Below are 25108 nucleotides of genomic sequence, written 5' to 3' on the forward strand. Positions count from 1 at the left end.
CCCACAATGATAAGGATTTCCCCCCTTACCTTGTCAATTTGATGGAACTCTTGACTCCTCTCGTTTTTTCTCTCCTCTTTCTCTATTGCTTTCAGTGCTCAAGTGAATTCTAATTCTCACTTCCTTCACTCTTACTATTTATAATAGTATTCTAGTTGGGCTTAAATCATCTAATTTAATCACTAGGCTCAATACTACCTAATATTTAAATACCTCTATTTAAATTTAAATAATTAACCACTCACTATGCACACCAATTTAATTAATTAATTCAATTATTTACTTATTTCTTATATCCACTAGATAATGAATTAATACACCAATTAATTAATTAATACTCCACATAATTAAATTAAAATATCATAATAATAGTATAATAAATAAATACTTTAAAAAATGGGTTGTTACAACTCTCCCCCACTTAAAAGATTTTCGTCCTCGAAAATTCACCTCAAACGAACAACTCCGGATATGATTCCCTCATCTTATCCTCGAGTTCCCACGTAATATTTCCATTGGCGACTCCGCCCCATATCACTTTTACCAACGCAATCTCCTTACCACGAAGCTTCTTCACTTCTCGATCTTCAATCCGCACCGGTGATGTATCAACCGTCAAATTATCCCGTACTTGCACATCATCTAATGGAACAACATGCGATGGATCCGCAATGTACTTCCTCAATTGAGACACATGGAATACATCATGAAGATTAGAAAGTGATGGTGGTAATGCAATTCGATATGCCACTTCACCTATCCTCTCAGAAATCTGATAAGGACCAATGAAACGCGGCGTCAACTTACGCGACTTCAAAGCCCTACCAACACCCGTTATTGGCGTAACTCGAAGAAACACGTGCTCGTCTTTCTCAAATTCAAGAGCTTTCCTCCTCTTATCATGATAACTCTTTTGATGACTCTGAGAAGCCTTCATCTTCCCTTGAATCATCTTAATCTTATTTGTAGTCTCTTGAATCAACTCGGGTCCAACCACAGCACTCTCTCCCGATTCGTACCAACATAACGGAGTTCTACACCTTCTGCCATAAAGGGCCTCAAACGGTGCCATTGTAATACTCGAATGGAAACTTTTATTATATGTAAACTCGATTAAAGGCAAGAAACTATCCCAATTTCCTCCTTGTTCCAAAACACAAGACCTCAAAAGATCTTCAAGTGACTGAATAGTCCTCTCCGTTTGACCATCAGTTTGCGGATGATATGCTGAACTCAAACGCAACTTCGTACCCAAAGCACTTTGCAGACCTTTCCAAAATCTCGAAGTGAACCTCGGATCTCTATCCTAAACAATACTCGATGGTATACCATGCAAACACACAATCCTCTTGATATACAACTTAGCAAGTCTCTCCATCGAATAATCCATTCTCATCGGAATAAAATGAGCACACTTCGTCAGCCTGTCCACAACGATCCAAATCGCCTCACAATTACTCGATGTTCTTGGTAAGCCCGAAACAAAATCCATAGAGATACTATCCCACTTCCACTCGGGGATAGATAACGATTGCATCAAACCAGACGGCTTTTGATGTTCAATCTTTGACTTTTGACAAGTCAAACATGAATACACAAATTCCGCTACATCCTTCTTCATACCTTGCCACCAAAACATTTTCTTCAAGTCTTGATACATCTTAGTAGCACCAGGATGAATACTCAGACCACTTCTATGCCCTTCCTCAAGAATCCTCTTTCTCAAATCCATACCATTCGGAACACACACTCGATCACGACACCTCATGATACCATTCTCATCAATCCGAAAGTCACCACCTTTACCTTGGTTAATCAATGTCATAACATCGACTAACTTCAAATCTGACCTCTGACCTTCTCTAATCTCGTCAAGAATGTCACACGTAAGCTTCAACGTCCCAAGCTTAACACGCGAAGACGTCGCTTCACAAACCAAACTCAAATCCCTAAATTGCTCCAACAATTCAAACTCTCGCATCATCAACATAGACATATGCAATGACTTCCTACTCAATGCATCGGCTACAACATTCGCCTTCCCAGGATGATAATTCAAACCAAAATCATAATCCTTCAAGAATTCCAACCATCTCCTTTGCCTCATATTCAATTCCTTCTGATCGAACAAGTACTTCAAACTCTTGTGATCACTAAACACATCAAACCTCGATCCAAACAAGTTGTCATACGGTGAACTGGACTTTTTGTGGTTTTAATCGCAATGTCGCGGTTAGCAAGAGTCGCCACCGACTTTTCTTTTATCCAATAAGGAAAGGTGGAAAAGAACAGGAAAGACCTTAATTTAGATTTTGGGTTCGGGAGGTACATTATACAAAGGGAAGGTGTTAGCACCCTTTGTATCCATGGTTATCCATGGGCTCTTAATTGCTCGATCACTTATATTATTTTTGTCTAAAAAAGTGTTTGTGAATTGTTTAGAAAAATTGTTTTGAAAAGAGAATTTAACTTTGTAATGATTCTTGTATGAATGTATACAAAGTGATTATCTCGTTTAGTTTTGAAAATTGTTTAGAAAAATATAACTCGGTAATGATTCTAATATGAATGTATACCAAGTGGTGATTTTCTGAAGGTATTTTGAAAGGTGTGAGGTGTGAAAAAATGTTTTAGGTTGTGAGCCAGCAATTAAGAGTTATACCGACCCAAGGTCTTTATGAGTATTTCCTATCCTTATGAGGGTAAAACTGTCCTTATTATTGAGAAATAAGTAGTTTTATCCTTTGGATGTAAAAGGGTCATCGTAGGGTCATCGATTGGTCATTGAAGGCAACAGTTATGAGGATACCTTAGCATTCGAAGGGACTATCATCATTTAACCGTAGGCAACATCGGAGGGTCATCGAGGGACAAAGTTGTATATTCGAAGGCAACATCCGAGGGACTATAATTTATTTTATGATGATTTAACCGAAGGGTCTTTGCTAAGGGTATCCCCACGTTCGCGGGACATGACCGTAATATCGTAATCGTAAGGCAACAAAGAGAGGTCCAAGATCACTTATTCAAAGGCAAAGTTTTACAATTAATTATATAATTAGGATGAAACTCCACATTAAAATTATTAAAAATAATATATTAAAAAATTAATACATTAGAAATTAATACATTAAAAAATTAATTTAGGGTGAAACTCCACAAGGGTATCCCACAAATAAAGTGGAATACCTAGCCAATAACCTTTTCCTGGGATATGTGAACCTTTACGAAACTCAAAAAAAAGAAACATGTCAGAACACCAAATCAGGGTGCAATCGAAGATTACACCGGAGAAATATCACAACAATAAATAGGATAAGATGAATAATGCATGGCTATGATAAAAACATAAAAAAAACAGACTAGAAGAATCAGGTACTGTCTCGTTCGCCTCTGCCTCGCCTAGCGAAGGCCACGGATTTTGAATTTGAAAACAGACCCATGTTAGGAACTTTGAATTTTATGGCATTTTATCACAGGAATAACATGGTCAAACATTCAGGGTATTCAGGCATATTTAAATTCCCATACGAAAGCAAATTATATATCAACATTTAATCATGATGCATTATATATGTAGATATGGCCAATTGAAAGTATAAACAATAGAGATACGCAAACCTGTTTGCCAATTCAAGGTTGAAGGGATTGACCACTTGTAGTATCGGAATAAGTTAGGCAGCGGGAATTGGACGGCGATGGCTTCGGTGCAGATGGGCTGCCTTCAGGGTTTCTTTACTCTGAATTCTCCGGGTAGGCAGGGTTCCTATGCCAAAGTTTCTATCCGCCCTTCTCTGTTCTCTCTCTTTCTTTTTCCTCAAGGTTTTGTTCCAAGGAAACCTCAGAGTGTTTTGCTTCTCTTCCTTCTTTCTCCAGTGAATCTCCCAGTGTCAACTCCAAGTCTGACTCCAAGTGTTTTCCTCTACTGAAACTTCAGTATTTATAGACTAATTTCGTGGGTAATGGGCTTGGAATGAGGGAGACCCAAGTCCAAAATAATTTGTTATATTTTATTTATATATTTATTTTAATTATTTAATTAATTAATTAATTAATTAATTAATTAATTAATTATTATTTTTTTTTTTTTTTTTTTTTTTAGGAAAAATGATGGGTAATTTTTGGGGTATGACAGCTGCCCCTGTTCAATATTCTTGAACCGAGAGAGTTAGGATGGCGTGTATGCCATTCGTGGTCTGGAGGTGGAAGATTATTGAACACTAGAATGCCCCAAAAATTTGCACTTGAGAATCGACAGTTGGTCTTGATGGAGATGGGCTTAAAGATGCCATCCGGGAGGTTTGATGACGAAAGCTTCAGATCGAGCCGTACATTAGGCCAATTTGAAGACATGGGTGCCACACTGGGTCGTACATTAGACCGAATAATGAGTCATCCATTAGGCTGCCGACTTCGCTGGGGAGTCGGAGTGTGTCATATGTTGTTGGGGATAAAGGATCAGAATGGACCATACGCTAGACTACACTTCAGAAATGTACCGTATGTTAGGCTGAATCTGATGACGAAAGGGGTAGTCGTACGTTAGACTACACTTCAGAAATGTACCGTATGTTAGGTAGCATCTGAGGGGATGGACATCCGAACGGGTCGTACGTTAGACCGTCGCAGAATGAGTCGTCTGTTAGGCCGCATCTGATGATGAAAGCGGTAGTCGTACGCCAGACTACACTTCAGAAATGTACCGTACGTTAGGTAGCATCTGAGGGTTGTAAGATCCAAACGGGTCGTACGTTAGACCGCGTTGGAGTTGCTGGAGTTCAGAATGGATCGTACGTTAGATCGTATCCGAGTTGCAGAATGAGCCGTACGTTAGGCTGTATCCGAAGAAGAAAGTAGTCGTACGCTAGACTACACCCCTGAACGTACCGTACGCTAGGCAGTATCCGAGGATTTGAAGGTCCAAATGGGTCGTACGTTAGACCGCATTGGAGTTGCTGAAGACGTCATATGTTGGGCTGAATCAGAATGAACCGTACGTTAGGCTGTATCTGATAACCTGTATATGTTGTACTTGCAATAAATGTCTGGGATGGGCTTAAAGATGCCATCGTTAGGAGGACATCGAAGTGTTGTCAGAATGAATGTTCCCATGAACTGTATTTGAAATATGTATCTGAATCTTGAATGTGATTGATAAAGGTGTCTGTCTGAATGAACCTTCTACTTTGACTATATCAGGAGGATAATTAACCTGCAAAGAAAAAGTTAGCTTCATGCTATGTCATGATGCATGAGATGTTTCGTGTTATGCTAAAATAAATGTGAATGTTGTATGCATGCGTATGCTGTGAAATGATGTAATGAATGAGTTATGCGTATGAGAAGTTCTGCTTGGGGACTCTACTGGGGAAAATAAATCCCCATCTACTGATTTGAGACATTTGTGTCGATGACCCTTTCTCGGCTGGGGATGCTTGATTTCTGTCTGATGGTGGAAATATTCAACAGAGCCTGGCTGGGGATGGATGAGATGATCAATCTGTCTGGTGACGCCGACCTCTGTTGGGGAATAGCTGGCTGTGCCGGGGAATACTGCTAATTTCTTCTGAGGAATAACAGACTTGCTGGGGGAATAGAATTGGTAGCGGATTCATTGGAAGCATGGTTAGACCTTCTCCTCGATCCTGAAGTCGGGTAGTAATTGCTATTGCTATTCTACGCATATATTTTGGTAAACATTTATCATATTCAAATGCACATATTAATTCAAATTAAATCAATGGACATTTACGCAAACAAAACAGAAAAAGTAAAACAAAAGCATCTTTTTTGAAATGAATCGCATTGATTTTGAAAGGAGGCCTATGAACAGGCAATTTGTGTACAAGGAGACAGAAATCCTAGTAAGAGGAAATTGTCAAAAACAAAGAGAAAGCTATGCAGAAAAGTCTTATTGATTTTAAGCCTACTACTGTCATTATGTCTTCGAGCATCTCATCCCTTGCTGTCGGATAGAAGTGATTGGCTTGGTCAGTCCCTCGAACTTGGATGAAAGTTGACTGAGAACGGGACATAGTCATACGCTTTAATCCCTAATTTTTGCCTGGACCGCCTTTTCAGGTTTTCAGTCCACCAGGATACCCTTTTTTGCCCAAGCCGCCTTTTCAGGTTTTCGACTTGCCGGGTGTACATTTTTTTTTATATATCCCTAATTTTTGCCCGAACCCTTTTGGTTCGCCGGGATGCCCTTACTTTTGCCTAGATACGTCGATCTAGCGGGTCTCTTTTATGCGTAGTATTTTTTAACTATGTCCGCGTTCACGGGATGTGGGAAGTCTTCACCATCCATTGTAGCGAGTATCATGGCTCCACCTGAGAATACCTTCTTAACTACAAATGGCCCTTCGTATGTGGGAGTCCATTTGCCTCTGGGGTCAGTTTGTGGTAGGATGATGCGTTTGATTACCAAGTCGCCAATTTGATACACTTGTCTCTTGACCTTTTTGTTGAATGCCCTGGTCATGCGCTTCTGATATATCTGCCCGTGACATACAGCCGCAAGTCTCTTCTCATCCATCAAATTTATCTGATCGAGTCGAGTCTGAATCCATTCGTCCTCGTCTAAGCCCGCCTCTTTCATGATCCTTAGAGAGGGAATCTGAACTTCCACTGGTAAAACGGCTTCCATTCCGTAGACTAAAGAGAAAGGAGTTGCCCCTGTCGAAGTTCGCACGGAAGTACGATAACCATGAAGAGCAAATGGTAACATCTCATGCCAGTCTTTGTATGTTACCGTCATCTTTTGTATAATCTTCTTAATATTCTTATTAGCCGCTTCTACAGCGCCGTTCATCTTTGGCCGGTACGGAGAAGAGTTATGGTGTTTTATTTTGAACTGCGTGCAGAGTTCAGTAATCATCTTGTTGTTCAAATTAATGCCATTGTCAGTGATAATTCTCTCAGGGACGCCGTATCGGCAGATGAGGCTGTTCTTGATGAATCGTGCCACCACATTCTTAGTAACAGAAGCAAATGAGGCTGCCTCCACCTACTTTGTGAAGTAATCAATAGCAACAAGGATGAAACGATGTCCATTAGAGGCGGTAGGTTTAATCTCGCCAATCATATCAATGCCCCACATTGCAAAGGGCCACGGCGCGGTCAACACGTTTAATGGAGCAGGAGACACATGTACTTTATCCGCATAGATCTGGCACTTATGACAAGTTCTGGAGTGATGGTGGCAATCAGTTTCCATGGTAGACCAATAATACCCTGACCTCAGAATCTTCTTGGCCATTGTATGTCCACTAGAATGAGTCCCAAAGATACCGTCGTGCATGTCTTCCATAATCTTCTCTGATTCCTTTCTATCCACACAGCGAAGCAAAGTCGAATCATGGTTACGTTTGTACAATATTCCATTACTCAAAAAGAATTTAGCGGAGAACTTCCTCAGAAATTTCCTGTCATTGATGGATGTCCCTTCAGGGTATTCTTGAGCTTCTAAATATCTTTTTATCTCGTGGTACCAAGGCTTCTCTTCTACTTCATCAGCGTTAAGTTCATAACAATATGCTGGTTCGTCTAGTCGTTCAATGGTAATCCGGGGAGCTTCATTGTCCCATCTGACTCTGAACATAGACGACATGGTAGCTAATGCGTCTGCCAACTGGTTCTCCTCTCGTGGAATATGTTCGAATGTGATCTCTTCAAAGTATGGGATTAATGTCAACACCCGTTCTCGATAAGGGATGAGATTCGGATGTTTAGTGTCCCATTCTCCTTTGACCTGACTGATTACCAAGGCTGAGTCTCCGTACACCTTCAAGAACTTGATTCTCAGGTCTATAGCAGCTCTGAGTCCCAAAATACATGCTTCATACTCAGCCATATTGTTGGTACACTCAAAACATAGTCTAGCGGTGAAAGGCGTATGGCCACCCTTGGGGGAAATGATCACGACGCCAATACCGTTGCCCAATGCGTTAGACGATCCATCAAAAACCATAGTCCATCGGGATCCCACTTCGGGTCCTTCATTCGGTCCAGGTTCTTCATAATCAGTAACAAGCATGACATCCTCATCTGGGAACTCAAAATTCATAGACTGATAATCATTCATGGCCTGATGAGCCAAATGATCAGCTAGCACGCTTCCTTTGATTGCTCTTTGGGTGGTATACTGGATATCATACTCTGTTAAAATCATCTGCCATCTTGCTATTCTTCCGGAGAGGGCGGGTTTCTCAAATATGTATTTGATAGGATCCATCTTAGAAATCAACAAAGTGGTGTGATTCAACATATACTGTCTTAGTCGGCGAGCAGCCCAGGCCAAAGCACAGCAAGTTTTCTCGAGCAGTGAGTATCTTGTTTCACAGTCGGTAAACTTTTTGCTAAGGTAGTATATGGCATACTCTTTTCGACTGGACTCGTCATGTTGTCCCAACACGCACCCCATTGAGTTTTCTAAAACGGTTAAATACATGATTAGAGGTCTTCCCTCAACTGGTGGCACCAGAATTGGAGGTTCTTGGAGGTACTTCTTGATTTTGTCGAAAGCTTCTTGACATTCATCATTCCATATCATCTCTTGATTTTTTCTCAGTAACTTGAAGATGGGTTTGCAAGTAGCGGTCAAATGGGAAATAAATCGGGCAATGTAATTCAAACGTCCCAAGAAACCTCTGACTTCTTTATCCGTACGGGGAACTGGCATCTCTTGAATAGCTCTCACCTTGGCTGGGTCGACCTCAATACCTTTACCACTGACAATAAAGCCCAAGAGTTTACCAGATCTTACTCCAAAGGTGCATTTGTTCGGGTTCAATCTCAACTTGTATTTCTTCAGCCTCTCAAACAGTTTGTATAAATGATTGAGATGTTCTTCTTCAGTATGAGACCTGGCTATCATATCGTCCACATATACTTCTATTTCATGATGGATCATGTCATGGAACAAAACCACCATAGCACGCTGGTACGTTGCTCCTGCGTTCTTTAAACCAAACGGCATTACTTTATAACAGAAGGTGCCCCATTGCGTCACAAACGTAGTCTTCTCCATGACCTCAGGTGCCATTTTGATCTGGTTATAACCCGAGAATCCATCCATGAAGGAGAATACCTTGTGTTGAGCGGTGTTGTCTACCAGAACATCAATGTGTGGCAGTGGGAAATCATCCTTGGGACTCGCTCTATTCAAATCTCTGTAATCCACACACATTCGCACCTTACCATCCTTCTTTGGCACTGGTACCACATTAGCAACCCATTGGGGATAAGAAGTAACCGCCAGAAAACCAGCATCGAATTGTTTCATGACTTCGGCCTTGATTTTCTCGGACATTTCAGGACGCATGCGACGAACCTTTTGCTTAACAGGACGACAATCTTCCTTCGTCGGCAAACGATGCACTACTATATCGGTATCCAGCCCTGGCATGTCTTCGTAAGACCAAGCAAAAATCTCCACATAGTCATGTAGCATCTGAATCAATCTTTCCTTGATACTGCTTTCCAAGCCTGCTCCTATTTTGACTTCTCTCTTGTCCACCTCGGTACCCAGATTTACAGTCTCAACTGACTCCTCATGCGGCTGTATAGTCCTTTCTTCTTGTAGTAACAGTCTGGCAAGTTCTTCAGGTACTTCACAATCTTCCTCACTTCCATCTTCGGCTCGGTAGATCGGATTTTCAAAGTCATAATGAACAGTAGTAGAACTATTATCAACAGGATCCAGAGTGGATAGGGATCTGCAATTCGTTACGTGCGTGTGTGTAAGAAAACATAGCTTGTTTGAAAGATAATAGGAAAGACAAAGAGCGCAATATTTGAATGCAAAACGTCCATTGATTTATTGAATATAAATATGCTTATGAAAATGACAAAACCCCTAACAAATTAGCCATTGTGCCTCGGGCATAGACACAATGCTTTAAGAAGTTTGATTGTAAAAGAAAATTAAAATTTGCAATTCTAGAATAAACAATAACAATTACTCCTGACTAAAGGAAATCGGGATAATGTCTTCAGTCTTCCAATTGTTGAGTCCGTCACCAATTGTTGGGAAAATCCAGCTATCCAAGTCGCAATCACTATCAGCATCTTCCATAGCATTAATCTGATTTTTGACTATCTTTCCAGAGTTAAACCCCAGGCCAGCTTTATCAGACTTGTACGGTACATTGATCAGTTGACCCCAACCAGCACGATCACCATTTTCAATCGCGGCTTGAGCATCTTTCAGAGAGATCATGACAGGGGGAGCACGAACAACCTTGGGCACAAGGGGAGTTGGCTTAAGGACAGGACTGGGTGGAGGAACCACTTCAAATGACTGAGAAGGAGTCTCAAAGAATTCACCATCCATCTCGACGTATTTGAAGGCTTGCACACTACTGACAATATACTCTTCTTCTCCACATACAGTGACAACCATGCCTGCTATTGGATACTTCAGCTTTTGATGAAGCGACGAAGCTACCGCACCTGCCCCATGGATCCAAGGGCGCCCCAACAAGCAGGAGTAGGCGGGACGAATGTCCATCACGTGAAAGGTAGTGTTGAAGACTTGAGGTCCTATCTTGATAGGGAGAACCACTTCACCATAGACAACACTCTTCGCACCATCGTAAGCACGCACCACAACATCACTAGGTTTCAGTTCAATGCCTTTGTAGTCAAATTTATCGAGTACAGCTTTCGGGAGCACATTCAAGGAAGAGCCGTTGTCGATCAACACGTGAGCCAGGGTGATCCCCTCACACTCGATGGAGATATGCAGAGCTTTATTGTGATTCTTTCCTGCTGGCGTCAGGTCAGCATCGGAAAAGCCTAGGCCATTGTCAACAGTCAAATTAGCAACATAATGTTCGAATTGATCGACGGATGTTTCTTGAGGCACATGAGCGGTCTTCAAGAATTTCATCAATGCATTGGCATGGGATTCAGAGGATAACAACAAGGACAACATTGAGATTTTAGACGGAGTATGCCCCAATTGTTCCACTACATCAAAATCGCTCTTACGGATGATTTTCAGCATCTCTTCCATTTCCTGTTTGGCAACATCTTCAGAAGTAACTTCGACCGATGTCTCTGACTGAGGAGGATTGACTGGTCTTTTTCCTCGAATTTCGGGAGTGGTAGGTGAGATTTCTGGGGAGTAGATCCTTCCACTTCGAGTAACTTTACTAGTCCCCACAATATCATTAGGATTAGTAGAACTACCAACTTGCTTTATGCCATGGATGTAAACGTCGCCTCCATAGTTCCACGGAATAGCTTTGCTGGAGGAATATGGCACGGGGCCAGGTGCGGTAATAATCAGGGGAGCCACTTTGGGCTCAGCGGTAATCTTCACAGGCACTCTAGTAGCGGTAATCTTCACTGGAGCTTTGGACCTAGAAATCACAGATACCTCTTCAATAGAGTTGTCCACCTTAGGAACCCTTTCAAATAGAATTGTACGATCATCCATCAGCCGTTGAATGCCGTTCTTCAACTTCAAACAATCATTGGGTCGGAGTACACAGAGATCGCAATCTTCAGCACAACCTGGAAATAAACCAGCTTGCAATAAATTCTTCTTAACGATCAGGAGAGGAGATGCTAAATCAGCAACGTCAGTAACGTGAGAATTGTCGTCCACAACATTAACATTCTGGTCATGATTAGGCATAGGTGTGTCGCATCGCGCGAAAAACCGGCGGGAAAACAAGACACAACAGAGCCGCCACCGTGCGTTATTTATCCCAAAAGAGGGAAAGGAAACGCTCAGAGTAAACCTGGGAAAGAACATGGTCTCGCGACCAAAGAGGATGGGTTCGGGAGTCGGTTATGCGAAGGGAAGGTATTAGCACCCCTACGCATCCGTAGTACTCTACGGGATCCACGCACAAGAGGTAGGAATATTGGTTGCTAAACACTGCTCACACGCACACACACTGGCTGAAAGAGATAAAAGAAACTGACTGAAACTGGACTCGGCAGGATGTCGCATCCTGGGCCTACTTAGTCTATCAGGCATAGACATCAGAGTCGAAGTAGTTCGGACTGGGGAAACGACACATGCTCGCTAGGATGTCGCATCCTATGCATACGTATCTTCTCGGACGAGAGAAGAATCAGAGCATTCGTAGCTCGGCTGACACGCACACAACTAAATAAACAAACACACAAGGGTGGCAAAGGCAAACGTGGAGCCCGACCGCCAATCACTGGACTTATGTCAGCATCCGAACCTAAACACACGCAAGAAGGCAAACATGGAGCCTGAATGCCAATTGCTGGACTTACATCAGCATCCGAACCAAACACACGCACACTGGAACCCGAATGCCACTCGATGGACTTACATCAGCTTCCGAGCATACAACAACACAACAGGTTGATAGGGAGTCGGGGACTCAGCCTATAACTGTCAAACACACACAAACAAACAGACAGCAAATGCTAAGGAGTCAGGGACTCGAGCCTAGCAAAGGTCAGACAACACACACAAAAAGAAAAAGGGCGCCCGGAGAGATCAGCTCAATCTCCTGCCTACATACTTCATCTGGTATGAAGATCAGGGCGATGTAGTTCCCCTACGCAGGGATAAAGGACTAGCCTAACCAGATAACAGAGGGAGACACAACACTAGGGAGACTACGACTCGAGCCTAGATGTTATCATGCAAAATCATCCCTAAGTTAAGGTTTCTAGCTAAATGGCACAAGGGCCAACCTATCCTAAGTATGGCTCACACAGGAAGCAAGCCACACACACACTTAACTCGCACAGGAAGCGAGCCAAGCAAAACCTAATTTGCACAGGAAGCAAGTCTAAACTAATCCTAACTTGTACAGGAAGCAAGTCAAACTATCCTAACTTGCACAGGAAGCAAGTCAAACTATCCTAACTTGCACAGGAAGCAAGTCAAACAATCCTAACTTGCACAGATAGCACACGCTATACACAAACAAGTGGCTCAAACAAGGATTAGGTTTTAGTCAAGGGGTCATATCAACCTCAACAAACAAACCTCTGGAATGGGGTGAGTGTGCTCTTAACCTTGCCATTGAGGGGCTAAGGTGAAGCAGATGAAAGGTGGGTGAAGATGAGACTTCACGGCTCTTATCCCTGGCCTGGGAGAGCTCAAGACAAGAATGTGTGGGTTCAGAAAGTGGGAACCCTTCTACACATTTAGAACTGACTCAACTGTACAGTTGTACAAGATCTTGGGTTTGTATCTGCAATGCATCAACACAGTGGTGTGAGCAAGGCAGATGACACACTGAATAGTGGGGGATAGATTGCATATCCCTACCTTCCACCAATTGCCTCTTCACTTAGGAGGACTTTGACTCTATGCAAGGACAAAAGTAAACAATCACAAACATTGCCTCTTAAGGAGGACTTCAGACAGTTGCCTGGCCAAGTAACAGGCCAGGTCTTCCAGACTACATGAAGTAAAAGAGACATACCTCAATGCAAATTGCTTATACAAGCAAAGCAAAGCAAAAAGTTCATAAAGAACTAAGCAACTAAAGCACCTGAAACAGTCAAGCAGAGGTTAGTATGCAACTTCAAACAAAACAAACAGAAACAGACAACAACAGTCCATTAAAGGCACATGGATGTGCAAGGCACAAGGCTTTAGGGCATGTGAGCCAAGCCACCTACAAAACAAAGAGGTTAGGCAATGGTATTTGAGCAAGCTCAATCAAAAGAATTGGTCTCAACGGCCATTTGATGGTCAACCTGAAATCACAAACTCAAAGGTGAGTAACAGGACCACTAGGGCAAGCCTAGGGTCAAAAGTGAATGAGAAAGTCAAAACAGCAAGGGTTAAGTATCCAAAATCATGTTCAAACAATTAGGAAACAAAACCAATTGGGTTCACATTCATATCAATCACTATCATCATTTCATGAACAAATTAGGTCAAAGCATGGCAAACAGAAGCTCATAGAAGTCAACAGCAAGACTTGCATCAAAAATGACCTAAACATTTTCCAAAAATCACCAAATAAAACATGATCAAACCTAACACATAGCATAGTAAGCATGTCAAATTTCATCCCATTTGGGCAAGTGGAAGGCAGTCAATGAAAATCATGAAGTCAAACCAAATTCAAGCATGCACAAAGAAAGTCAACAAGCATGGGTCAACTTCAAAAAATCATATCAAATTGAAAACAGATGAGAAATGAATGAGATTAACACCAATGCCAAACTTGAGATGTCTAGTTATCACATATCAAATTTCATGTCCATGTGATATGGTATGAGGATTTCACAAAAGATTTGGCAATGCATAGCACAAAAAGTTAACAAATGACCAAGCATGGAAGAAAATTCACAATCAAATGGAAAACAGCAAGATTAATCCCAAGAAAATTCATACACAAACTAGACATGTGATAGATGGTTCATGTAAAATTTGGGGTCAATTGGATAAGAGGAAGCATGTGAACAAAATTAGAGAAAATGCATGATCATGGTATGACACCAAATGCAACACATCACTTCAGAAAATCATAACTCTCAATCCATAAATGATAAATGCACAAACTTTATATGGAAATGAAGGTCAATGTGTCTATTTTCACCACAAAAAATTTCAAGCTCATTGGATGCAATATGACAATTTCACAAAAGGAATGGCACAATGTATCATTTTGCATACATGTTGGGAAAATAATTATCATTTAAAATCCAGCCACTGAAAAATTAATTAAAATTCACAATAAAATGAAGGACATATTCATGAGTTTAATGCAAAAAATCCCACAATTTTTGGAGTTAAAATGAATTCAAAATGAATTGTTGAAGTTGAATGGATAATTGAACAAAGTATGAAACACATAGCATGGCAAATGGTCAACAATGAGTCAACGAATGGCAGAAGTGTAATTCTGGGCTCATTAATCAAAACTACTGCGTTTTGGCAAGGCAAATAAAATGTTCCTATTGGCTCCCAGCCAATGGAACAGTAACACGGCCAACAAGTTGAAAATTCTGAGTTTCACATGAACCCTTAGGGTTTTAGCAACCACATGGCATTGGCAACAACAGCAGCACACAAACAACATCATGCAATCATCAATTCAAGCAACAACATTCACATAGACAGCAGGAAATTCAAATGTAAAGCTCATGAACAGCAGGGTTCTATGGTATTTGCTCTTGAAGCAAGTTCATCAGCATAAAAAAATCATGCACCAACACACAACAGCATAACACTCACTCTTGTAACATCATAGCACAAACAAGCAAAGCATGATATATGTGGATTTCTGGCAAATATTAATGTTCAAACACAGCAGCAGGACATTAATGTTTATCAATCATTATCAATTGAAATTCAGCATAGCAGTACATGTAACTTCATCAGCAAAACAAAATTTCAACAAACCCAATCAAACAGCATGGTATTAGTGTTCCAACAAAATCATTCAGCAACACACAACAATCCAAACTTCATGCAAATTCAGGGAATGCTAGGGTTTCTAATACAGCAAGGCATTGCAACATGTTAACATAATAATCAATGCAACAATCAAGTGGCCATAATCAAACACGACAAACACAAATCATTGATTTTCTGGACATATGCAGTACTGCAGCAGGATTTTAGCAGCATGGCCTTCAACATTGTATCATCAACATCCAAACATGAATCAATGAATAAACCTCAATAATTAAGCCTGGCCATTAATCATCAGTACTAAACAACAGTAGTTAACAAACAAACAAAACACATCACATGGAATTTCTGGGCAGAGCTCATGCATTTAGGTCTTAGCAGCCATAGCATTCAGCATTCTCAAGCAAAACCAAAGCAATTGAAAATCCAAAATAGCACGCAAACAACATTTAACATGGTTCACATGGATTCTCTAGGCATATTCATAAGGTTTAACAGCAGCAAAATGCATTCATGTGCTTAAAAACAAAATGCACAGAAACAATAAATGAACATTGCAATGTGATCCTTAAGCATCATACATGCCTAATCCACTATTCATTTTCATCAAAGTACATGAACAAACAGGATTCGAGCAAAAAACAATATGAGCACTAAATTTCAAATCAGCATATCTTTTGATAGAATCAACCAATCTCAAAACTAAAGCTATCAGTGAATTCAGCATCCAAAGATCTTTCCAAAACATGCAACAATTTAACAAAACAAAGGGGTCGAAAATTACTTGACTTCTGCAGAAAAGCTGAGATGCAACAATGTTTTGGATGATTCAGCCCAAACAGTCAAAGGTCCAAGCTCTAAGTGATGGATGATGAAGGAATGAAGGTTACTCAAGGGTTTTTGAAGGGTTTGTGCAGAATTCGTGCTTTTCTTCAGACCAAATGCAAATGGCCAGGCTTTTGTTGGAAAAGGCAAGTGAGGTTCAGCATGAGTGAATTGGTATGCTGTTGTCACTAGTTTTTTGATGACGGAAGAAAAAATGCAAAATGGCCAGCAGTGTGTGTTTTGTGGTGGGAGAGTAAGGGTTTTCTTGCTGCAGATTTTTCAAAAGTGGCCAAGGATGCATATGTGCATCAGTGGAGTTTTCTGGTTTGGTTCATGCAGTTTCATGACAGAAATAGGATGGTGGAGCTGTTGGTTTGTGGCTTTGTGTTTTACAGGTTTTGAAGAAAATTCCAAGTGAGGTCTGTTGGGCTTTTGGTTTTTTCTCCTTTTTGTTATGACAGCCAATGGTGAATGCAAGCAAGCAAGGATGATGTTGGAGAAAAATGAGTGAGAAGTCTATTATGTCTTTTTGTTAGCAGGTGGTTTGTTGCCTTTTTGTTGACAGGAAAGTGAGGGCCAGGTTCCCTTTTTGACAGGAATCACAAATAAGAAAAAATGCCCTGCTGTTTTGTATTGTTTTGGCCAAATGGTTTTTGCCCTGCTGCCTTGCTGCTACTGTCCTCAAAAGGACAGAAAATACCTCACCAAAAAGACTGTTGTTGAATCCTGCTTTTGGCAAGGCAATGTCCTTCAGTTATGGTTTTTCATGCTGCTATTGCTGTTCTCCATGACAGAAAATCCTGAATTCTGCTGCATTAAATATGGCATGGTATGGTTATTCTTGATTGCACAGCAGGGTGAGGGTTTTTTAGAGAGTGAGTGGTATGCAATTGGTCATGTGGCTGTGTTGTGTGTGTCCAAAACAAAGAATGATGGCCCAAAAATTCTGCTATGTGAGAGTAGTACAAGGCAAGGTTGCAAGAGGTATGGTTCATGAATTGGACATGTCCTTTTGCCAAAATTCAAGTGAGCAAGCATGGCTATGTGTACTTGTAGGTTGTTTGGCTGCATAATGAGGTCTCAACATGACAGAAAAATGATCAAGAATGCTGCACAATGTGTGTCCTCTTGAGGTACAAGGCAAGGCATGGACAAGTATGGTGCAAGTATGGTTAAATGGTACTTTTCTTACAATTCAAGCAACCAAGCAATATTCACATGTGCTGCATATTTTGACTTTGCAAACACCTTCTAAATGACATTTATGAGCTGTTCCAATTGGTCAAATGTTGAAAAAATGTTTGAGTCAAAAAGTCAACTCTTGGTCAAACTTACATTTAAATGAAAAAGGTCAAAATTTGCCATTTTGATTGGTGAAGTTTTGGCTCATGAAATTTATATTTTTGGAAAGAGGGGATCAAATGTGACTTGTAGGAAAAAACCCCACCAAAATTGGCCAAACGGTTTGAGAGATATGGCCCTTTGAAGTTCAAGATTTTCTGAAATCGATTCGATCATAACTTGCCAACCACACATGGGAATTGAGAGTTCTAGGACTTTTTGGAAATGGGAGAACAAGATCTTCAACTTTCATGTTGGGCAAAAATTCATTTGAGGCTTGTATCACAATGTAAGTTTGAGGATCAAGACTTTCCATTTATGGCAGGTTTCAGTTACAGGCCCAGTTTCCATTTTGGGAAATTCATGATCTGGCTTCAAATTCTTCCATGATGGTGTTTGGCATGATGTATGATGACTATTTGGACATGAATGAACTCTCACAAACCAATTCCAATCATCCAATCACTGATTAAATGGACAGTTGACCAACAGTTGACTTTTAGGGTTTCTGACTGATTATGCATTGACTGATGACTTCCAAACCCTAATTCCTTGAGAACTTGACTTCAAATGATGTCCCAAGCTGTATGAACTCTTGATTATTGACCATGGTGCCCAAATTCCACAAGAATGACCACCATCCACTGCTTTGACTGACAGTTGACTTTTCTTAGGGTTTCTGACTGTCTGGGCATGAACTGCTGACCTCTGAGCCCTTAACCCTTGACCAAAATACTTCAAATAGACCTCCAAGTCACGTGAACTTGTTGGACAAACCCCAAGGCCTTGATTTAATGAGAAATTCTTTTGCTTGCTTGGTTGACTGATCTCCTGATCAGTTTGACCTAATTCCTTGATTGGCTTGCACTTGAGGCAAATGAGGCAATGCAATGCTATGCAATGGACCATGATATGCTAGGACCTAATATGAAAATGTATGTACAATGATGGGTGCAAATTTGAGGTGCTACAGCTGCCCCTATTCAATCAGCTGGGAACCCGAATGGATGATAGCAACGGCTGTCAGACTTTCAGGGTAAACAGGGATTGAATACCAAGGAACCGTAGAATTTGCACAGACTGGATATAATACCAAAGAACCACGTCATTTACCGATGACAAAACTGTATGACAGCTTCAGAAAAAGCAAAACCATTTACCGATGGTTGGAGAACTGGAAACTTGATATTTACCGATATCAACTTCAGCACGACCATTTACCGATGGCGGCTGGGGAAAATAAACTTCTGAAAAACAACAACCATTTACCGATGGTTGGAACTTGATATTTACCGATATCAACTTCAGCCAGACCATTTACCGATGGCTGCTGGGAAAACAGATTTCTGAAAAGCAAAACCATTTACCGATGGTTAGAACTTGATATTTACCGATATCAACTTCAGCCAGACCATTTACCGATGGCTGCTGGGAAACAGATTTGATGTAATAAGGAAGCAAGACCATTTACCGATGGTGGTTTCAAAGAAACTTGACATTTACCGATGTCAACTTCAAACTGGCCATTTACCGATGGCTACTGTAACTGGGGATCCGATATTTACCGATATCGAAGAAAACGGGGCCATTTACCGATGGCATCTCCACTTGGGGGAGGAACAAAATCTTTGTGGTGATACCAGCCAAGACGTTTACCGACGACTTCTGGGGATCTTGATTTCACGACCAGACATTTACCGATGACTGGGATGAGACTCGACGTTTACCGACATCGAAAGATGATGTTTACCGATATCAAAAGAATGACCAGACATTTACCGATGACTGGGGTGGGACACGATGTTTACCGACATCGAAAGATGATGTTTACCGACATCCAAAGAAATGACCAGACATTTACCGATGACTGGGAATGAGAAAATTATTGGGAAGATACGAATATTTGCAACTGGAAACCAGATAGGACATTTACAGATGACTCTACTGGGGATTTCTAGTTGGGGGATTATCAGACATTTACCGATGACTGAAAGAAAGACTCGATGTTTACCGACACCGAAGCAATGGCGTTTACCGACACCAAAAAAAATGACCAGACATTTACCGATGACTGGGTGGAGACTCGATGTTTACAGACATCGAAAGATGATGTTTACCGACACCAAACAATGTTGACCAGACATTTACTGATGACTGGAGAGAAAACTCGATGTTTACAGACACCGAAACAATGGTGTTTACCGACACCAAAAATGACCAGACATTTACCGATGACTGGGTGAGACTCGATGTTTACCGACACCGAAGGAATGGTGTTTACCGACACCAAAAATGATGACCAGACATTTACTGATGACTGGAGAGAAAACTCGATGTTTACAGACACCGAAACAATGGCGTTTACCGACACCAAACAAAGAAACACACGCGGGCGCTAGCATGACACTTACTGGTATCACAAGAACGACATCTGAGATATGTCAAGGCAAGGTTGACCACTTGCTGGGGGTCTCACTGAGGAAAAACAAACTTTCTGTCACCATCGGGTGAGGAAATAAACCTCTGTCACCATCGGGTGAGGAAATAAACCTCTGTGGGGAGTAAACAATTCTGAATGCTGTCAAGAGCAACTGTAGCAGACTTGGTGCTGACGTTGAATGAAATGATCCGCCTCTGCCGGGGATATGGTCTGATGAGGTTAACAAATGAATGCATATGTTTGAATTTTTCTATGGCGTAATGCTCCATTTATGAATGGAAATGCTACGCGATTTTTGAGGATGCAATGATTACTACATGCAAAATGCAAATGAACCCTGGCTAGGGAGCCAAAATGATCAGATACTCTGACTCTGTGGGGAGACTCCTCTTGGGGAAATATTCTGCGGGGAACTCTGCTTGAGGAATGGTAAAGTGACTTCACACTCATGTTTGAAGAACAGTACTGCTGCTGGGAAAAGATAAACTCCGCTGGGGATATCCTTCAGTCCACAGGTAGGATAAATGCTGGAGATAAATTTCAGTGAACTGCCTCACTCGGGGAGGAAATCGGCAAATACAGGCCTACTGGGGATAGGCAATCCTTAGATCTGTTGGGGAATAGAAAGCACTATCCACAGATGTCTTTGCAGGGGAACATAGCTCTGATAGCCTCCAAACTTGCTTGGGAAAATATCTGCTGAGGAAACGCCCTCACAGATGCTAACCTGAAAAACATCACAACAAAATGCCCCCCAGGGGATACATGGACAAGATACGTTCAAGTGTCCTCAACATTCAAAATGATTTTCAAATGTTTTGTCTTTCTGCACATTGTTGTGTAGCCTTCATGTTTTTTATATGCAATGCTTATCAAAAATTCGGACATTTTTGTAAACAAAACAGTAAAAATAAAAAACAAGAGCTATTTATCTGAATAACGATTTTTATTGATTGAAAATGTGCCTGAAGAGGCAAATACATTGGGAAGCAATTCCTAGAAAGAGGTAATTGCGTACAAAAGGAAAAATCTATCCTAATGGCAACGTGAACACGGCATCCACTATTTCCCAATTCTGTTATAACTCACAGATCATCAGTTTTCCTCCCAACTCCTTGCTTTCTGAGAAGAATGACTGGACAGATCACATCTTTCGAGATGGCAGACGACAAAGCTTGATGAAGTACAGATAACTCAGACTGTAGTCTTCGCTTTAATCCCTAACTTTTGCCTGGATCGCCCTTTCGGGTTTTCAATCCACCGGGATACCCATTTTTGCCTAAGCCGCCCTTGCGGGTTTTCGACTTACCGGGTGTACAAATTCTTTTCATTTTATCCCTAATTTTTGCCCGAACCTTTTCTTTCTGTTTTTTGGTTCGTCGGGATGCCCATTTTTGCCTGGACTCTCTTTTTTGTCCAGCGGGTCAATTTATGCGAAGTATTTTTTGACTACATCTGAGTTTACAGGAGACGGAAAATCTTCACCATCCATAGTTGTAAGCATCAAGGCTCCACCGGAAAAGACCTTCTTCACAACATACGGACCTTCATAGTTAGGAGTCCACTTGCCCCTGTTATCTGTACCGGGGGGAAGGATCCTCTTCAAAACTAGATCACCAACCTGATAGCTTCGAGGACGCACTTTCTGATTAAAGGCTCGCTTCATCCTTCTCTGATACAACTGTCCATGACATACAGCTGCTAGTCGTCTCTCCTCGATAAGGCTCAACTCGTTAAACCTTGTTCGAATCCACTCGGCTTCGTCTAACTTGACATCCAATAAAACTCTCAGAGAAGGAATCTCCACTTCCACAGGTAGGACAGCTTCCATACCATACACAAGGGAGTAAGGGGTTGCCCCGGTCGACGTACGTACCGAGGTACGGTACCCATGCAAAGCGAAAGGCAGCATCTCATGCCAATCCTTGTACGTAACGACCATCTTCTGCACAATCTTCTTGATATTCTTGTTTGCCGCTTCTACAGCACCATTCATCTTCGGTCTGTAAGGAGAAGAATTGTGATGTTCGATCTTGAAATCTTTACAAAGCTCTTTCATCATCTTGTTATTGAGATTCGAACCATTGTCAGTGATGATTCTCTCAGGAACTCCATAACGACAGATGATTTCTTTCTTGATGAACCGGGTAACCACTTGTTTGGTAACGTTAGTGTAGGAAGCTGCTTCCACCCACTTGGTGAAATAATCAATTGCAACCAAGATGAAGCGATGTCCATTCGAAGCAGTAGGCTCAATCTTCCCAATCATATCAATGCCCCACATGGCAAACGGCCAAGGCGAATTCATGATATTCAGAGGGCTTGGTGGTACATGCACCTTATCAGCATAGATTTGACACTTATGGCACTTCCGAGCATACTTGAAACAATCGGATTCCATAGTCATCCAGTAATAACCCGCTCTCAACAATTTCTTAGCCATCGCATGTCCGCCGGCATGAGTACCGAAGGAACCTTCATGCACTTCCTGCATTAACATGTCTGCCTCGGGTCTGTCCACGCATCTGAGCAAGACCATGTCAAAGTTTCTCTTATACAGCACATCATCCTGATTCAAATAGAAGCTTCCGGCTAGCCTCCTCAGGGTTTTCTTGTCATTCTTTGACGCACCTTCAGGATACTCTTGAGTCTTGAGGAAGTTCTTGATGTCATAATACCACGGCTTCTCATCAGTCACAACAGTCTCGGCTGCGAACACATACGCAGGCCTCTCGAGTCGATTCACCGCAACGTGTGGCACATGATTCCACCAATGAACTTTGATCATAGACGACAAAGTAGCCAAGGCATCAGCCATTTGATTCTCATCCCGGGGGACATGATACAACTTCACCTTCTTGAAGAACGTCAGTATTCTCCTGGTGTAATCTCTATACGGAATCAAATGCGGCTGATTTGTATTCCAATCTCCGTTGACTTGATTGATCACTAGAGCTGAATCTCCAAAAATGTCGAGGGTCTTGATCCTTAGATCAATGGCTTCTTCTATCCCCATGATACAAGCCTCATACTCGGCTTCGTTGTTGGTGACGTCAAACGTCAGTCTGGCAGAAAAAGGTATATGAGCACCTTTAGGATTGATCAATACTGCCCCAACACCATTACCATTCATATTCACAGCCCCATCAAACATCAGTGTCCATTTGTCATCCGGGTCCGGTCCTTCCTCGACAAGAGGCTCTTCGCAATCTTTCATCTTAAGATACATGATGTCTTCGTCAGGGAATTCAAACATCATAGGCTGATAATCTTCAATCGGTTGCTCGGCGAGGTAGTCTGACAGAATACTACCTTTGATGGCCTTCTGTGACGTGTACTGAATGTCATACTCTGTTAAGATCATCTGCCAACGGGCAACACGTCCGGTGAGAGCTGGCTTCTCAAAGATGTATTTTACTGGATCCATCTTAGAAATCAATAAGGTAGTATGGTTCAACATATACTGTCTCAGTCGGCGAGCAGCCCAGGCCAAAGCACAGCAAGTTTTCTCGAGCAGTGAATATCTTGTTTCACAGTCGGTAAACTTTTTGCTAAGGTAGTATATGGCATGCTCTTTTCGACCAGACTCGTCATGCTGTCCCAATACACACCCCATCGAGTTCTCAGTCACTGACAGGTACATTATCAGAGGTCTCCCTGGAACTGGAGGTATAAGGATTGGAGGTTTCTGTAAATACTCCTTAATCTTGTCAAGAGCTTTCTGACAATCATCATTCCACTTGATAGCCTGATTCTTTCTAAGTAGTTTGAAGATTGGTTCACATGTAGCAGTTAGATGAGATATGAACCTTGCAATGTAGTTCAACCTCCCTAAAAACCCACGGACTTGCTTCTCCGTTTTCGGTTCAGGCATCTCTTGAATAGCTTTGACTTTCGCTGGATCAACCTCAATCCCTTTCTCACTGACGATGAAGCCTAGAAGCTTCCCTGATCTCACTCCAAACGTACACTTGTTCGGATTCAACCTCAGCTTGAACTTTCTCAACCGGTCAAACAACTTCTGCAAATTAACCAAGTGCTCCTCTTCTGTCTGCGACTTCGCAATCATATCATCTACGTACACTTCAATTTCTTTGTGCATCATGTCATGAAAAAGAGTTGTCATTGCCCTCTGATAGGTAGCACCGGCATTCTTCAGCCCAAATGGCATCACCTTATAGCAGAACGTGCCCCAAGGTGTAATGAATGTCGTCTTTTCCATGTCCTCTGGCGCCATCTTGATCTGATTATATCCGGAGAAACCATCCATGAAAGAGAATACCGAGGATTGAGCCGTATTATCAACCAATACATCAATGTGAGGTAATGGGAAATCATCTTTCGGACTCGCTCTATTCAAATCCCGGTAATCGACACACATTCTGACTTTACCATCCTTCTTCGGCACGGGAACGATGTTGGCCACCCACGGCGGATAACTTGTAACAGCCAGAAAACCTGCATCCCACTGCTTCTGAACCTCTTCCTTGATCTTAGTTGCCATGTCAGGACTCGTTCTACGAAGCTTCTGCTTAACCGAAGGACATCCTTCCCTAAGAGGTAATCGATGCATCACAATGTCTGTATCTAAACCAGGCATATCTTGGTATGACCAGGCGAATACCTCCACATATTCTCTCAGCATCTCAATCAGCCTCCTCTTGACAGAGTCCTCTAAAGTAGCCCCAATCTTGATCTCTCTTTTGTCGTCCTCAGCACCCAGATTAACAGTTTCCAACTCCTCCTGATGAGGTTGGATGACCCTTTCCTCCTGCTTCAGTAATCTGGCCAATTCTGCAGGGAGTTCACAGTCTTCCTCACTCTCCTCTTCAGCTTGGTAAATGGGATTATCGAAATCATACTGAGCCATAACAGAACTGTTCATAGTGAATGCCATAAGATCGCTTCTGCATGTTCGATGCTTTGTTTTAGAAAAAGAGTTCAATAAAGTCACAAAAACAAAAAACATTGCCATTTTTATTGTTTTTGAAAAATAAAAATGAAAACAAAAAATAGAAAGACAAGGATCACAAAGTTTGTTCAAAAAATGTCCTTCATTAATGATAATCATTAAAACATGATGAGGCCCTACAAAAATGAATCACTACGCCTTAGGCAGAACG

The 25108-nt window shown here is 41.6% G+C and overlaps 1 protein-coding gene across 1 annotated transcript in view; it reads right to left on the reverse strand.

Annotated features, from left to right (window-relative positions):
• Positions 1-451: 451 nt before the first annotated feature.
• Positions 452-25108, reverse strand: part of LOC127136872 (uncharacterized) — a 44685-nt gene continuing 20028 nt past the window's right edge. The window contains exon 3 of the mRNA XM_051063386.1: positions 452-895. Within this exon, the coding sequence (XP_050919343.1) occupies positions 452-895 (444 nt within the window). The remainder of the gene's footprint in view (positions 896-25108) is intronic.

Source organism: Lathyrus oleraceus, chromosome 4 (assembly GCF_024323335.1).
Source record: "Lathyrus oleraceus cultivar Zhongwan6 chromosome 4, CAAS_Psat_ZW6_1.0, whole genome shotgun sequence".
NCBI classification, from domain to species: Eukaryota; Viridiplantae; Streptophyta; class Magnoliopsida; order Fabales; family Fabaceae; genus Lathyrus; species Lathyrus oleraceus.